The sequence below is a fragment of the Eptatretus burgeri genome, chromosome 1, assembly GCF_056783735.1.
Source record: "Eptatretus burgeri isolate ZD-2024b chromosome 1, Ebu_testis_v1, whole genome shotgun sequence".
Taxonomy (NCBI): Eukaryota; Metazoa; Chordata; class Myxini; order Myxiniformes; family Myxinidae; genus Eptatretus; species Eptatretus burgeri.
In genome coordinates, this window is record NC_140961.1 from 10,009,364 (window position 1) to 10,027,256 (window position 17,893).

Consider the following 17,893-nt stretch of genomic DNA (forward strand, 5'->3'; position numbering starts at 1 on the left):
TCGTTTCGGCTCATTCTACGTTGGCGGGACTGTTCAAGTCCCGTGGACATCACAATATCGTTACCCTCAGAACAAAAGTGCCGAAGTCATTTTTTTCCCAGTTTTGAGAAAAACAAAAAACTGCAGCAATTCTTCATCAACGAATATTTATTCACTATTTCTTGTGCACAGAGTTGTTAATGGAAGAAATTATTCCAATGATTTAGGCATTTTGACTCGTGTGGCAATTGACATGAGAAGTGATTTAGGCAGAAAATCTCAAAAACTGGAAAAAAATGACGGGCACTTTTATTATGAGGGTAACGATATACTAGTATTTTGTAGACTTGCCATTTGCAGATTTCAATGCTTTTACTCTTTCAGGCATAGAACTATTGAGTTCCAAAATTTTCTTTTGTGGGATTTCTGCCCAGGCTTCACGCAAAAGGTTGAGCAACACTGCATGTGATGTTGGTTTCCTGGACTTTTTCTGCACAGCTCGATCCAATATGGCCCAGAGGTGTTCAATGGGATTCATCTCAAGAAACTGACTTAGACATGGAAGTCAATTGATCCCATTTCTGTCCTGCCATTCTTTGGTCTTTTTTGCAGTGTGCCATGGAGTTCCATGAACAGTGTTGTTTTTTGATCATCTGACCAGTGGAGAAGACAGGGAGAAGTCCATCCTCTCCACAAGCTCTGACCGACCAGTGCTCCAGATTGCTCCCCACTGAAAAACCACTGTGTTTGACAGTTGGCTGCAATTGGTTCAAAGAAAACTCTTGACTGGGAAGTCTCCAGAGCCATACGCGTCTACTGTCGAAAATTGAGTAAATTGGGACTGATGTGGAGAAAATGACAGTTTGCCAAAACTCCAAGGGTCTGTTGGCCATCTCGTCAGCCCACTTTTCTCCTTTGAATGTTGGCTGATCGAAGAAGAGGTTTTCTCCGAGCTACTCTCCCATAGTATCCCAGTCGATGAAGGTACCGCACGGCAGTTTTTGAGATAACTTGCACCTCCTTGGCAACATCTGTTGCCTTGCGACGGGGAGTTTTCTCAATAGACCACTTGACAACTCAAACGTCTGAGTGCCCAGATTGACCAGAACGGGAAGCTGTGTATTCCTTGCCTTCGCTGATGAATTGCACAATCACCCGATTGACCAAAGAAAGCGGAATGCCAAGGTTCTCAGCTATCTGACGCTGGCTGACTCAACCTTCTAAATGGCCAACAATTCGTCCTCTGAAAATCGGAAAGTTTGTGTGCTCCTTGGGTTCGAGGCATAGTTAAATGTCGTACAAGACCCAGGAACTCGTTTCTGCAAAGAAATTGTCGAATATTAGTGCAAATCACTGAGTAAAACTGTTATACAGATGAAATGAATAAATTTAAGGTGTCTATTTCCTTCTGTCATATCTCTGTTCCAGAGTTTGTTCATGGCATAAAAAAATGTAAAAACATATATAATTATATTGTTGCGGCCACAGATACCGAGACACTAGTTTGTCACTCGGGGGATTAATCCCTGGTTGTCCTCGGAAGAGCCGGACCTGGGGCCACCGCTCACAATTAACGTTGTGGCACGGTGGGTTGTTTTAAAACCACGAACACCACCCAGTTAACCACGAGTTCCAGTGTCCACCGTCTAATTATGCCGTTTAACGAGAGGTCACATGGTTACCTGAGCGGGGAGCGTACCCTCGGCAAACCACCAATGTTATCTCGATTAGATTTTAATTAGGGCGGCCGAGCGTTTTAACCGCTGGTGCATGCCGACGATTTTTGGTCAAATCTGTGGTAATTACCTCCCAGTCTATCGAGGTTCGGACAATGCTCGATCAATAGAAGGAAAGGCCAAACACGGACAGGTTGGAAGACAATAAATAATTTATTAACAATAAATTATATATGCGGCCCGTCTCAGCGGGCTCAGATTCCCCCAAAGCTCACCCCGCCCCACTTACGCACCATTATCATGACGACCCGTGCCTCGAAAAAAAAGGTGGGCATTGGCGCTCGCGAAAAATATGTACATAAATGCTGAGGAAAAATAAGGCGGGCGCCAGCGCTCGCGAAAGAAATGTGTCAACGTGTCTGTCGTAAAGAAAAAATGCTTCCCATAAGAGAGGGGATCTATTCTTCACCCTTCTCAACGCATCACATTGAAAATCCCATTAGACATGGGGATGGGTCTAATCTGAACATGCATTTAAGGAAATTACTGTCTGAGGACCTGGATGTGTGGATGCATTCATCAGACCGGATTCTGAAATCCGTAGCAATATGTATATTGTTACGGCTGTGGAAATTCGCAAACCACCATTCAGGGCCCATAGGTGAGAATTCTAAGTACATGTGTAGTTCGCCCCAAACCCGTTGTTTAGAAGGAATTTATGTGATTCATTTGGGCTGCGACGCTTTGAGATAGCTGTTTTTCTGTTCTATCTTTATTTTGAACCAACCACGTCTCAACCGCCATAACCATCAAACCACCACCGATAAACCCTCCACCACCATCACCTCTCTCCTTCCACGGCCATTCCCGCACCACCTGTGAACACTGAGCGTCGGGCTGTCTTGGGCTCGTTCAAGATTCGCACCGAGCTGCAAGTGCAAATAGCAGCCTTTCCGAGGGAGAATTCGGATCAAGAACGCTACACGCCCACTTCTGATCCGTCCAATTAGCAACCGCGGAGCGGCCTGGCCCCGCCTCCAGGCGCATCTGTGTGAAATCCATATATGCAAATTCTAGGATCAGGGGCGGTTCACGCCCACTTTCCCTCCGTCCAATGGGCGAGCGTGGCTCCGCCCCCGAGGTCATTCTGATCCGGAAATTTGCATATTGTTTTCTCCTGCCGGCCTATAAAACGGCGAGCGCAAGGCGAATCTTGGCAGAGTCAGTTTTGGTGGAAGAGTCAGTTTTGGTGGAAGAGTCAGTTTTGGTGGAAGTCAGTTTTTGGTTGGAAGGGTAGAGTGTGGCAGCAGCAGAGTGTGGCAGAGAGTGGAGTCGGGTGGCGAAGGCATAGAGTTGGGTTCTGCAGTCGGCTGAGGAGAGTTGTGGGAAGAGGCCAAGGAGCTCAGGTCCGAGGCGAGAAGGATGGCTGTCGGCGACGAGGTCGCGGCGGGAGATCGCTCGTCGCGGGACCCAAGCCAGCCAGCCATTCTCCCTCCCCCAGGGCATCAACAATTCCCCCTTTTCCCCGCGCTGAGATAGTGCAAAAGGGGGCCCCATTCCCACCCCACTTTAAACGTCGTGCCAACGAAACCCGCGAAGGAGCACGGAGTCGGGGCACAGCCACGCGGCCACATCTGCGTCACGAGGACGCGGGTAGGACCCACCCGGTTTCGCGGACCTGGCCGCTCCTTCAGGTCCCACGCACATATTGGCCTACAGGCCCGTCTGCCCCCTTGTCTATGAGGGTGGCTTCTTTCCTTTGCTTTTGAGTAAATGTGTGTTGGCGCCGTGTCTTGTAAAGTAGAACTGTATAAGCGTTGCCGTGTGTGCACATAGTCGGTAGTAACTCTGCGTCATTGTTTCTTTTGTTTTACTGCTATAGGTGCATTTTGACTGTTTGGCTGTATATGTGTGCTTTCCGTGTGTCACGTAATAAATGTGCATTGTGTGAACTGTTTTCCCGTTTCGCTTCGTCTTTTCTTTATTGACCCTCCATCCTGCTTCACGTAAAGGGTTCGTGGTGGGCTTAATACGCCCGATAATTAATCGGAACCATTGAGGCCGACGATAACACCGCTCGGTTAACACTGTAGCACGGAACGGACCGCTTAAGCGGTTCGTGTCCGGAGTCGGCCTGTGGCGTGGTGCGATCGCGCGGGTGGGCAATTGGCACAATCGTGGTGAGGTTAAACCCCCACCCGTGACTGGCTCCCGGCATTGGTCCGAGAGGGTCACGACTGAATTGTCCATCCGGTGGGCGAGGCGGCCGCCATTCGAGTCGAGCGGCCGATCAGGCGCAAATTCGCGACAATATATATGACCCTGATATATATATATATATATATATATATATATATATATATATATATATATATATATATATATATATATATATATATATATATATATATATATATATATATATATATATATATATATATATATATATATATATATATATATATATATATATATATATATATATATAGCCTGGTGTCGGCTTGGGATCCCAGGGTCCTGAGTTCAAGCCCCGTTGGCTGCTGAATTAACACCAGGGGGTTGACTCAGCCTGTCATCCTTCCGAGGTCGGCGAAATGAGTGCCAGTGTACTGGTCCCGGTGTATGCCCCGGTTAGAATAGGTGTACCATATCCCTGTGTGTCGTAAGAGGCGACCAGGGTTGGCGTCAGGAAGGGCATCCGGCCATAAACCATTACCTCAAGAAAAAGCCAAACCCCTGCACAGCAGGGAAAAATGGCTGTAAAAACGTAAAAATAAAAAAATATATATATATATATATATATATATATATATATATATATATATATATATATATATATATATATATATCGGGGTCAAAGGGGGTCTGCAGGTGGTTTGAGAGACTTGCTCCTGATCCATGTGAGCTTCAGCATCCATCGTCCTATTTTTTTTTTTTTCATGATATTGCCATGTAGTTTCAAAACACTTGAGCTTCCCCACAGTATTGATACCAGTTTTTACCTGTGTGTTTGGAGAATGTTCAGAAGTCATGCATGTTGTACAATTTATGATTACTCTTTTCATCATTCCACAAATGTAACCAACCTCCTGTGTCCACACGCATTCACCTGTGCCATGACCAACATTTATGGAAGCGCTCTATTATTGCATTCACTTGTGGTAAGATTCATGAGGTTGTTACCATTGGTTTTGCATCATTACCAGCCCCTGATAATGCTGTTATTAATGAAATGTTGTGCACTTCTTACCCTGCCCCCACCCCTGATCCCCTTTGCGTGCTTTAGGGAGCACCCATGAAAACTCTGGGCGTTGAGGAAGAGACGCTGCATTTTGCAAACAGATCTTTGCCAAGCTCTGAGGCAAAAAAGTAGGTACTTGTTTGTTTATTTTATATCAGCAAATATCCCCCATTGCTTTTCTGATGGGAATATTAATAAAGGGATGGGAGGAGGGGGAGGGGGGGATGAGTGGGGGAGAGGAGGTTGGAGGAGTGAGTAAGAGGTGGTGAGAGTGACTCCTCACCACATGTCGCTATACACTTTGGGAGGTAGGGGGTGTAAGCCACAGAGTTGGCGGGGGGGGGGGTGGCAGTGAGGAAAGTTGACTGGGAGCGGGGGAGTCAGCAAAGAGAATGTTATGTTGTGCTTTACACACACACACACACACACACACACACACACACACACACACACACACACACACACACACACACACACACACACACACACACACACACACACACACACACACACACACACACACACACACACGTACATACAGGCACTTCCCTATTTATGTCATCGATGCGTTCCTGGGGAATATCCTTTAAATCGAAATAATGTAAATCAAACTTCAAAATCCCATTGACTTGATGTAGTAAATGGGGAATGTGTTCCTAACAAAAAAAAAACAATTGAGTCGAAAATTTTCAAAATGAATTAATTAAAATATTATTTCAATAAAAGACTATAGATCATGGTCTGGTTGTCTTCTTGTTTTGTTACTGTGCAACACAAGGCTGCAAGTAGCATCATTGACTGAGGGTGTGGCAGTGCTGTTTGAGCTGTATTTGGAATTTGGCCAGAATGCCGGTTATAGTTCCCCTGCTCTTTGCGAAGTACACTGCAAAGTGATCTTTAATGCCCACCAACTAATTCCGGCAGATGTGACGCCCAGTTTAATGTCCATCTGAGGGACGGCACGCACATTGATTAATTGCCTTGCCCGTGAAACACCTGGATGACAGTTTACAGCTTGGTTGAGATTCAACCCCAGGTTAGACAGCTTCGAATGTGTGTGTACCTCTCGGCCATCTCCTGACGCGGTTCATCAGCTTTGAGGCCTTTCAAGCTTCTGGAAGAAGCTAAAGTGAGACTTTAGCACTGCTTTCTTATTTTTTTCAGCAAGCATTGCTTTGTAGCCACTGAAAACATTCTCCAACTGGAAAGGCACTCAGTAGAGCTCATACCACAGCCACGCAATGCATGATCCACCAGAACATATTGGGCCCAATACATTTTTGAAATATCATGCTGTATATCGTTTTTTCGCCCTATCTCTCAATGGTGAAGAATCACCTTATAAATTAAATAATTGTTGTGTCTGGATTCGGATCTTCACCAAAATCAAATCTATTCATCCTTGCCACACACCTGTCCTGTTCACCAAGTTTCGTCTAAATCCATCCACAACTTTTTGAGATATCATGCTGTATAATATTTTAGCCTTATCTCTCGATGGTGAAGAATCACTTAAAAAATTACCCGGTTTTCTGGTGAGGAGGGTGTATGATATGGACACCCAGTCAAAGGGCTGAGGAGCTCCTTGTGAGCCGATGGACATACATTTCTCGTGCCCAATTGTGTCTGCGGATGTCGCCCTGCATTTGGGTTACTTTTTTTTTAAAGGAAATTAGTGGCAGGATTTGCACTCCGCCCACCATAAAACACTTCGTTCTGCAAAACCCACAAATATAATGGAATCGGAAAACCCACTCCGTGGGAGTACCTCCTGTGCTGCCGCCCTCCAGAGGGCAGCTCACTGGATAACGGGACTTGGGCAAAGCCTTCGGGACCCCTCTGAGACCCCTTGGGGCGATCCTCTTGGAGCTTACCGGGTGACCGGATTCGGGGAATATCTAATTAGATTTGTTACCTCCGTGGTCCGTGATCGTCAGCTGTGGCTGTATGGGCATGTGGCTCGTTTTCCTGACGCTGATCCTGCTCACCAGATTCTCTGAGCGAGAGAGCCTCGTGAGTCGGAGAGGCCAATGGGCCAACCACTTCCTCGTGGTTGCAGCTGGTTGATCAGCATGTCAAGGAGATGGGGGATGGGCCGGCATCTGCCTGGGGGACGGCCAGCTGGAAGCCCCTGGAGTACCGTCAGAAAGTGGATGCAGCCTCATGCAACTCCGACTCATGTTCCCACACCTGACCTGTTTGTCATTATTTATTTATCAATTGCATTCCCTCCCAACCAGCCGTTACATTCCTTTCGTTGTGTCAATCTTCCCCTGCTATTTGGTTCTGTAATAAACCCGTTTGTTTTACAGGAGTTAAGGTTCTTGTGTCTCTCCTCACGACCCGCGTGCATGTTGTCCGTCAAAATTTAGAAAGTCTCCACAAGAGTTGAAACAATTCGGTACGTCGTGAGATTTTTAACCTCCTGCCGAGATAAGGTCGAGATGGGGGAAGATGCAAGATGGTGGTGAACAGCTGTTTCGAAGACCTGGAGGGAAGAGTGGCATTGAAGAGAGTGTGGGAGTTTGTTCCAGAGGTGAGGGAAAAAGAGGAATCAAAGAGAAGGTGAGCAGTGATTCTTAACCTTGGCAGCTTCACTCGAAGGGTTTTCTGGCAGACCTTTAGTGCCCTGTGGAAATATTAGGGGGGTTGGGGGGGGGAGCAAAGTACAGCCAGAGCATGGGGTGGGGTGCAAGGACGGAGAAGTGTCGGTAGAAGATAGAAAGCCACCGGACCTGCCTGTGGTGAGATTGAAAGACCCAAAGACACAGCTTCATCGTGGGAGATACCAATGATCCCAAAAGACTTTGTTTTCCACAGCTTGACGCCAAGCTCGGTGTGAGGTAGGAGCACCAGCCCAAAGTGGAGAGCAGTACTCAATCAAGGTGTGGATGAAAGCTTTGTGGGTCTGAGCTCAGGTGTGCTACTGAAGGACTTTGCACGACTGAGCATTCCTAGTTGCCGACTAGCTTTGGAGGCCAACTTGGAAATGTGGCTTTCCCAGGAAAGGTCATGGCAGATAGTGAGACCCAAACACTTGAGAGACAGAACTTTAAGAGGTTGTTGAGAAAGTAGATTGGTCGGGAGGGGGGGGGTGTGGGGCGATGAGAGGATGTTTCCAGACGGTCCTTTCAGGGAGGCAGTGAGTGAGATTTGTTAGCTTTGAAGGACATATTCCAAGTGCTTGAGGAGCTTGTGATTTTATCCATGTCTGCAGAGAGTGAAGAGGCTGCTGTCTGCTGATCTGAGGGATGAGAGATGGTACGGCAGATGGTGGAGTCGTCAGCAACAAGATAGAGGATTTTTCCAGAGTTGGAGATATTATTGATGAATATTAATAAAGCACAGGATCCAGAACACTGCCTTGTGTAACTCCAGCCTGGACAGGAAGAGGAGGAGGAGGAGAGAATTTCATTAAGAGCGATGCATTGACTGACAGGAGAGGAAGTCTGCAAGTCAAGACTGGAGATTACCTTGGATACCTTAAGAAGAGGGTTTGGTGAGTAGTGCAAGATGCCAGTCCGTATCGAAAACTTGCGATATGTCTTGGGTGATGGCTCTGATGTCATGTTTGGCATTGAGGACCTCCATCCATTGTTGCGATTGCAGGAGCAGCATGTCCAGGAAGGGTCGCCTGATCTGAATCCAAATTGATGATCAGAAATCAAGCCATTGTGGAAGATGAAGGATTTAATGTTGGAAGCAATGATGGATTCCATGACCTTGCTGATGATTAAGAGCAGGCTGATTGGTCTGTCACCGCAGGGATCTGTTTTTGCACCTTTTTTATGTAAAGCAGTAATAGTGCTGATTTCCAAGCAGATGGCAGATGACCTTGAACAAATGAAAGGGGGAATAGAACAGAGAGTGGGTGTGCAAGAGCAGCAGAGCAGGTTTTTAGAACATGAGGGCTGATGCCATCTGGACCAGTTGCAGAATCATTTGAGCTTTGACAGCAAGCTCAGCAGTTTGTCAGGAGAAAAGGACATAGTCCAGGAACAGTTGGGTGTGATTGGGTAATGTTAGTACAGAAAGCGATGGGGTTGGGACACAATATTTTGAAGCAAACACAGTTTAGGCATTCAGCCTTTTCACGGGCAGCATCAGCTGTGCATCCATTTGTGGTAAAGGAAGGGTTGGAGGGAACATACACCAAAAACACTTAACCAGATGCCACCAGGATTTGGAGGAAGGAGACAGATTTGAGAGTTCAGTTTTGAGATGAGAAAGATGTTGTTTCCTCGCTCTCCTGAGAGGAGACACACACCTGTGGAAGGAAGTGAGATTTCCTTCAGTTGGCTTTGCCTTCCATTCGGTGAAGTCGAGCTGTTTCAGGACAACTGCTTCACCACAAGCTTCATTGCACCATGAAAACATTCATAGGTTTATCCAAATGCAAGAATTGCAGGAAAGAAAACCAAACATATTGTTGAAAAGGTTTGAGACATTGGAATTGTAAAAACCAAATTGAAGGGACACAGTGGTCGTAAACCTTCATTGATAACACCCAACAGATAGAGGCTGCAAGAGAAGCTTTGCAGGATTCTCCGAAAATAATCAACATGCCAACTTTCACAGCTGGTTGGAAACTTTCACACGACCGTTGGCCAAATCATACACGATGATCTGAGATTATATCCGTTCAAGACAGAGTTACTGCATTACCAGAGTGAAAGGAATAGTCGGGAGACGTTCAAAATTTGCACTGTCATTTATCAGCTGATTGAAGAAGATCAAGATTTTCCAGACATCTTAAATGATGAGGTCTACTCCCATCTCAGTGGCCATGTGAGCAAACAGAACATGTGATTTTGGGTTGGATACCAACTGCACAGACATATGGAACAACTAGTTTCTGTAGTGATAACTACAGTTTGGTGTGCTATCAGATGTGGTGGTATAATAAGACCTTTATTGTTCTTATTAAAAAAAAAAAAATTCTTGCGAACGAAGCCGGGCAAACAGTGACAGTCGACAGATAGATATGTGACCATGCTACAGAGACGATTCCATCAGACACTGAGAAGGAAGCATGACCTCATTATATATTCGGTCATCATCTAATGGTGTTTTGGTGTTTTTGAGACCATATTTCCCAGTTGATTGACTAATTTCTCGACGAACAGACAACCCATGTTCTCCTTGCTCTCCCCAGGTCTTTCTCCTCATGATTACTACCTTAATGGGTCCCTCAAAGGTAAAGTCTGTGAAAACGACCCACACACACTGCAGGAGTTGATAAATATCACATGGGGAATAGGAGGATGCATACCAGTTTCAGTTCTCAGCCGAGTCATCAACAACTTAATTGTCCGTGGTAGTTGTAATCCAGAGAGATGGTGCTTGAACTGAGCACTTCAACGACTCGTGATATCTTTCCTTATTGCTTGTTGAAGCATTTTCTTTTATTTTATTTGAAATAAACAAAAATGTAACTAATCCTCTATTATTGGATAAAAACGAACAAAATTGACAAATAATAAATATCAGTTGAATAAAAAAAAATTGTCATTTTGGGCTCAAAAGCATTTTTTTTTTAAATGGCATCACATGCACGGCTTTACAGAGCCATGAAATAAGCTTGTAAACCTACATTTGGAATTTACAAATACCAAGTAATAAAAATGTATTTAATCTGCAAAAGGGGGGGGGTGGTCCACAATGATGGGCTGTATGTATGAGAATGGCTACTGAACAATTACCCCAGTGAAGCTCCACATGGAGTGTGCTTTCTTGCTCGTACAGTGTGCCTTTTGCTCAATAATTTCCTGTTTTCATTTTCTCACAGATTTCCTGGCTATCCATTCAGAAAGGATGGTAAGCCTCTTAGCAGTTTTTCAGATCCTGGTCATAGGCGTGATGGTTCATCTCTGCATTCTGGAAGTGAAAGTGGTTCACCCAGTCCATCTTGCAGCAGGTGAGGTTGTTGGCTTAAAAATATAAAATTGAAAGTGCGAGTTTGTGTTTCTGCTGGAAATGAAGTGCTCTTGCATGTGCTTGTTACGTACCTTCAGCACAGTAATGATTTATGGCACCTCTGATATTTTATGATTACCGCAGTAACTCGCACTGTTTCTCCATCTTTCTTTTTTAACCACCTTCACAATCATTAGATACTGCTCAACACTAACTTTTTGGAGGTTGCTTTGTTGGGCAATCACCATTTCAAAATTTGGGTGCCTAAAAAAATAAATAAAATCAATTTCTTTCAATCAATAGCACAACTACCATTCTGTTCGGCAATCATAACTTGTTTTGGTTTTGCAAGCGTCGACTACTTAAGTGTCGAGCAAGGTATGTGTTCGTACACTCTGAATACACGATTAACTTGATTAAGGGCCTCATATAATCACAGTTATTACATATTTAATATTGTGCACCACAATCACTGAGTTTGAAGTCGTCTTATGAGAACCTCCTTGTCATTACTCGATAAACGGCTGTCTCGGTATTCTGGCCGTCAGTGTTCAACCACTGTGAATGTAAATGGCCATCAGTGTTTAACTGTTTTGAGTTAGTTGCTAAAAAATCTAGACCTCAAGTCTTCATGGAAAAAACACAAGGTACAGAATGTTGCCATTGGTCCTCCCCTCCCCCCTCCCAACTCTCCAACCAGCACCCAGTACCTTCCTCCAGCGTGGTCTTGGATTCAGTGGGCTACTTCACTTCCATGGGCTCCAACATTGTCATCAGGATACTCTGGCCCTGATGTGCATAGATGAATCGCCATGGCTGGTTCTATCATGGGGAAACTTGACAGTGTCTATCAATGGCACGGTCTTTGTTTTCCATTTAAAGAATGTCCTAACTGTTCTCCTCGATGGTTGAGACCTGGACACTTGAAAATAGACCAAGATGCCCTCCAAGCTATTCATATGTGATGTCAATGCTGCATCCTTGGGGTTCGATGGTTTGACCGAGTCTCAAACATGAACATTTCTGTGATCACGAGACTTTGGCCGACCAAACTCAATCTTGCGAGGAGATTCCGCTCACTGTTTGGACATATCCGCCGCTTAAGTGAATATGTACCAACCCATATCTCCCTGGAATTTGCCATGAACCTTTACCATGGTCACAGACCGTATCAAACCTGGTGCCGTCCTCGAGGACGCCCAAGACTCTTGGTTACGCCAATGAGATTGACCTGAGCCCACGTGAATGTTTGCAGAAGGCGCAAGACTGACGGGTGTCAGAATTGCTGTGTCCCTTAATTGGGTATGTGAATTATTAGTAGTGGTATGTTGTCACGGGCGTGGTGGTTAATGTTAATCCCCTGACCCGAATTGTGGTGGACGGGCGGTTAACACCACCAGCCCAGATCGCCAAGCGGTTTTCCTTCAGAGGCCGACACGTTCATCCTCGGAGATTATTATGCACGTGGGAGGGGTGGAGTGCACTGGGGTTTATACTCTAACCCCATGGCAAATACACACACATCAACTTGAAATAAACGTGGGGTTTCACGAAAATCGACAAATATTTACAAGGAACAATAATTCAGCTATAATAATAATAATCGTGAGATAAATTAAACCTGAAGTCAAGGTGTCTCAACACACAGATTTAAATACAGACAAGGGGAAACAAAATAAAAAAAATCCCTCCTTTATTCTGGCACTTAGCTTGGTCCAGAGATGGTCTTTGTGGAACTTGGAATCGAGGCACTTCGTCCTGCATGTGTAGATGCACCCTAAAAAATGGTGCCAAGCCGCTCTCACAGTGGGGAAAAAGGTGCGTCGGGCAATTCATGAGCGGTGTTCAACAGCAGGGCTCAGAGATCTCATGCAGCTTCTTCGTGCGTCGATCATCCTCACCGACCCGCTGCTTTTCAGAATCGTGCTGTCTCTTTCCCCAATGGCACAACACGAGGCTTTGAGGCTGATCTCACAGGATCCAGCCAAGCGTCAAAAGCCAGCATCTTGCTCCATACACGAGCCAATTAGCCTCAGCGCGAATATGAGAATCGTGTCGTCTTCATGCGTCAAAGGAAAGCCAGCTGTAAAACCCTGTTCTTACAGGCCATCTCCTCGCTACGTTCTCTCTCGACCATGTGCTTCCCTCACTCAGCACTCGTGCGTTCCTCCTCATCTCTCTCTCTCCTCACGTCACACCGAACAACTGTTCCACCTCCTGTGTATGGCTTGCTCGCACGAAACCCAGGAAGGCGGGGCCTTTGGCTGCTCGGCATGCCTTGCTTGCTTGCTTGCTTGCTGTTCGCGTTGTGGTAATTAAAATACGCACTTCTTCAGAGTTGGCTTGTAAATGCAAAAAACGTAGGAATAGGTCACAGGGGCGCAATCACATACTGGGGGAACTTATCCTTAATCCCTATCTAATTAACACCGCACCCCCCCCCCCTTTCCCGGTGTGGAAACACTTATGCTCAGTCTCCCTACTTCATTATATCGAGATGTCTCCAACACGTCCACGGACCAAACAACTCTATTCAATCCCAACTTTCTGATTAAATTCCTCCATCTACCCCCACAACCGTAACAATATTTTGCTCTCTTCTGAGACAAATCCAACCTTTGCAGCCTGATGTTGTACCATCATTTCCCTGTAGGCATTATAAGTAGCTCAGAGCTTTGGCTCTGATTTAAACCAAGAATGCAACGCAATTCACCTTCAAGTCAATGAAATAATTTAAATTGATGGATTAACTTGAACTTTTCCCATCACTCGGGACTGGTACTTTTGCTTTCTTTTCCCCGTTTTCTTTTCCCTTTTCCCACCATCACCATTCAAACTTTACCTGCTGGAGGATTGAATGTGTTGTCATGTGTTTACAACTCTCATCACACATTCCAATATATGATTATACATTAAATCATGCACAGCTTACCGTGAAGATAACACGTCCACGACCCTGTACGTTCGCCACATTTTACCACTTTGAGTCTTAGACCATATGGAGAAAACCAATTAATAATTGGGCCAACACATCAAGGGCAAAGTCACAGTGAGTAAAAATCGCCCTCATCAGCTCGTCCTCCGCCCATCAGCATGAGGCGGCTGTTTTTTTTGTTTTTGTTTTTTTTACTGCTTCAGTATTTATTTTCTGGCAGGGTTACCCGGCATTGGCCAGGTGGAGGGGGCGGAGTTCACTGAGAAGTATGCGAAGCAGAAGAGCCCTCAGACACCACAGACAAAATGGGTGACGAATGCTTTGTCTCACCGTCACAGGCTGACCGGGTGTCCTGTGTGTTTTGGGATCATCCCATTTAATACTTTCCCGGGGTGCCATTTGTGCTGTGGCTTAATTCAAATCGCCCATGCATATGTGCGAGTAGCTCTCAGAGATTGTGCAACAGTTAAAGCGACGGTTGTTTGTTCCACTTTATCGTGGGGGACACGACAGGACAGCAGCACGGACACAGCACGGTATTCTCTTTCAGTCGTGGTGGATAACCTTACTGCACTATTGCAACCGCCAAGGGTGGATCGACTTGGCATATTTGTGGAAAATCGAAAATGATTCACCTGTTGAGTTAAATTGTACCACGACGTAACCCGTAATTACAATTTGAATATGGCGGTCGATTCCGAGTGTGGTGTCACAGCAAAGTTTTAAGAAGAAGAAGAATATTTTGACTTTTAATCGCAAAATTACTGGCTTCATAAATCGGAAAAAAGACACAAGGACTAGATATAGCGTCGAGGTGGTCGAAGCGTTTGGGTTCCCCTTTAAGCTATGTCGGAGGATGTGAAAAATGATATCAAATGTCCAGTTACAATCAATAATGAACTTTCTGTAAAAACTGTTGGACGGATGGAAGCCGTTAGGGAGGCAGTGCGAGCATTGTAAAGCTCCATTTCTCAAAGCAAATTGATCCTTTACAGAGTTATACAACGCTATTTTTCGAACCACTTGTTAGCCCATTGGTCCAAGCGGACCAAATTTTAATTGTTGAGCCTTGTTGTGCTGCTTGAGTGTTGGCTTGCCTTTCACGAAGCCCAGATGTATTTGGGGCCGTTATATGTTCGTTATTCCCCGGTGTGTGCCCCGGTTGGAATAGGTACACCGTATCCCTGCGTGTCGTAGGGTTGTTGTCAAAAACAACAAAAAGGGTTGTTGTCAGGAAGGGCATCCGGCCATAAAAACATCGCCTCAAAAGGCAATCATGATGAGTGCAGCTTATGGGCAGGGTACAGCCCAAAGTACCCTGTTGGGGGTCCTCACCCCCTCTCGTTAAAACTCAAGTTGGGGAACCTGATGGAAGCAATGGAGGAAATTTTTTCCATTTATGATGACCAATCTTTTGATGCCCCACGTGGAGATCGGTTTCATGGAATGTACATGTGTACATGTGTACATGGAATGCAGGGACAATGACAGGGAGATCAGGAGAAGTGATTGAAACATTGGTCAGAAGAAGAGTGGACATATGTTGTGTGCAGGGGACACGATGGAAGGGAAGTGGTGCGAGAATGGTGAAGGGAAGGCAGGACAGAAGTTGAAGTTTATGTGGCAAGGGTGCCTGGAAGGCGTGCATATGGTGTTGGTGTCATGTTTTCTGAGGAGTTTGTAGACAGTGTAGTGAGTGTGACTCGAGTGAGTGAAAGGTTGATGATTGTGAGAATCGAGATCGGAAAGCTCTAGGTTAACGTCATCTCGGGATATGCCACGCAGATCGGTCAAAGAGATGAAGAGAAGAACATGTTCTGGTGTGTGATAAAGAAGTTGATGGAGAATGTGAAAGATGAGGAAGTTGGTGTTGTTCGAGGAGACTTGAATGGACATGTGGGAAGGAGTATAGACGGTTTTGAGGGAGTCCATGGGGGTTATGGATATGGTGTGAGAAATGGAGAAGGTGAAAGGATCTTGGAGTTTGCTGATTAAGCTGATTTGTTGATTTGTAACACTCAATTCCAGAAAACTGATAAAAAGCTTATTACATGCACGTCAGATGGGTCGACGACAACCATTGACTACCTGATGGTGCGTCGGCGAGATAGGGGCAACCTCCGGGACACAAAGGTGATCCCAAAGGAGGAGACTGTTTCACAGCACCACCTGGTTGTCTGCGATATCAGGGTGAAAGGTGTGAGGAGAATTCAGCTGGTGAAGTATCAACCGAGGATGAAGGTTTGGAGGTTGAAAGAGGCGACTGTGAAGGAAGCATTAAGAGAGAGGTTGAATATGGTTAAGGATGATGTGGTTGAGCTTGAAAGTGGTTGGATGTCAATGAAAGTCTATTGGGAGCTGTTGGTGTGAGGTATGTGGATGGACAAAAGGACCACCGAGGCACTCAGAAACATGGTCGTGGGGTGATTAAGTTGGAAAGACGATTGAAGAGAAGAAAGCGGAATAAGTTCAAGGAATGGCAAAAGGCGAAGGGTACCGTGGTAGAAGAGGCACCGCATGAAAGTTATCAGGTAGCCAAGAAGGCTGCAAAGAAAGAGGTAGCAAAGGTGCAGGAGGCCTCAAGGAAAAAGTTTGGAGAACGCTTGGATGTTTGGAGAACATGTGCATGGTGTTGATGTTTGGATGTTTGTCTGTTTGGAGAATGCTTCCTAAACCCGACGTCATGGCGCCCGCGGTGGGCGGAGTTCAAGGAGGAACCTTTCGGCAGCTCTCGACCATTCAGGGCGATGCGAGCAAAGTTGCCGTGAGTCGGCCAATGAGGGCAGCCCACGCAGGGCCATGTTACTCTCCTTGTTTGAGGAGCGGTCCGCCGCGATGGCCGTCATGCCCCCCCCCCCGGTCCAATTAGCGGCCTTGGCACCCTTTCGGCCAATCACGGGGGCGGCAAGCGAATCGCACGACGCAACCGTCCGATCAGGAGGCGAGTGGCCAGGGAAGAGGCCCCTCCCTCCTGAGGAGAAGGAGTGGTTGTCGGGACGATCATGATGAGATTTTGCGTCCAGTCTGCTGGAGTTTTACGTCCTGAGTTGGGTCGAGTGCGCGTCTCGGTCTGGTCCATGTCCGACTGCATCGCACGCTTCCGAGGTGTCTCGTCTGGTGCTTGACAGCGAGTGACCATTTTCCATCGAGGGAGATCGCCTCGTCTCACCTCTGCTGGATACATCTGCCCTGGTCCGTGCTTTTGGTGACTGGAGCTCCGTGAGGTTGTGGACGTCCAGCCGTGCGCTCGCGGCCAGGTAGCCAACCGTCCTGACTCCCGCCAAACTATCCTCCTCGGCTGGAGAGCCGAATAAAGACAATTGGGGTCTGTTTCTTTTGGGTGTGCGTCTGTGTGTGGGCCCGTCTTTAAGTAGGAATTGTTAAGTGCTTTTTGCTGTACATGATTGCATTGCTTAAGGCCCGGTCACACCTTGACGTTTTAGCCAACGTATGCCGATTTTTGAATTTTTTTTCTAAAACGCTGGCACACGTTGAATACGTTATGGGTAAATTTTGATAACATTGAGAGCACGCTGAAAAACACTGCCATACGTCGTTGTACGTTGGCTTTAAACGTTGTACTTTTTGGTTGTCCTCAAATTTTTTCATGCTTGAAATTTCACGACGTATGCCGGCGTATGACTCGCACGTTCCGCTACGCTGGCCACAGGTTGTATGCATGGTCTGCGATCGTTGACAGACGTCAACACATGCTACTTTTAAGTTAATCATAAGTTGAGACACGCCGAGGTAATGTTTAGCGTACCCGAAACTTATTTCTAACCTATGATTAACGTGTTGTTGGCACGTTACGCGATCGTTGCCACACATCGACAGACGTTACTTTTAAGTTACTCATAGGCTGAAAGACGTTGGTATAATGGATCGTCCTTGCGTCAGCGTCCACGGCCACGGCCAGGACACTTATTTGCAGCATTCTTCAAACTTTTCTTCGGCATGACGAGGATGTTCACACTTCGATGTCTAGCTTGGCTATGATTCCAATTGTCCATCGGCAGCGTCTCTTTAAAATAGTCGAGTTTGAGCGTTTTAACACGTTCAGAAGAAACGCTTCAAATTTCAAAACCCCAGCATCAAAAAACAAAGGCGAGTGACAGCAATTTAAATCGTTCATTGTAAACAATG

General features: G+C 45.9%; 1 protein-coding gene across 5 annotated transcripts in view; it reads left to right on the forward strand.

The window, feature by feature from the left end:
• Window positions 1-17,893, forward strand: part of LOC147033842 (tudor domain-containing protein 1-like) — a 211,638-nt gene that overhangs the window by 60,591 nt on the left and 133,154 nt on the right. For all 5 annotated transcript variants that reach the window (XM_085871804.1, XM_085871782.1, XM_085871822.1 and 2 more), the window contains exons 6-7: window positions 4,942-5,024; window positions 10,685-10,813. In XM_085871804.1, the coding sequence (XP_085727930.1) occupies window positions 4,942-5,024; window positions 10,685-10,813 (212 nt within the window). The remainder of the gene's footprint in view (window positions 1-4,941; window positions 5,025-10,684; window positions 10,814-17,893) is intronic.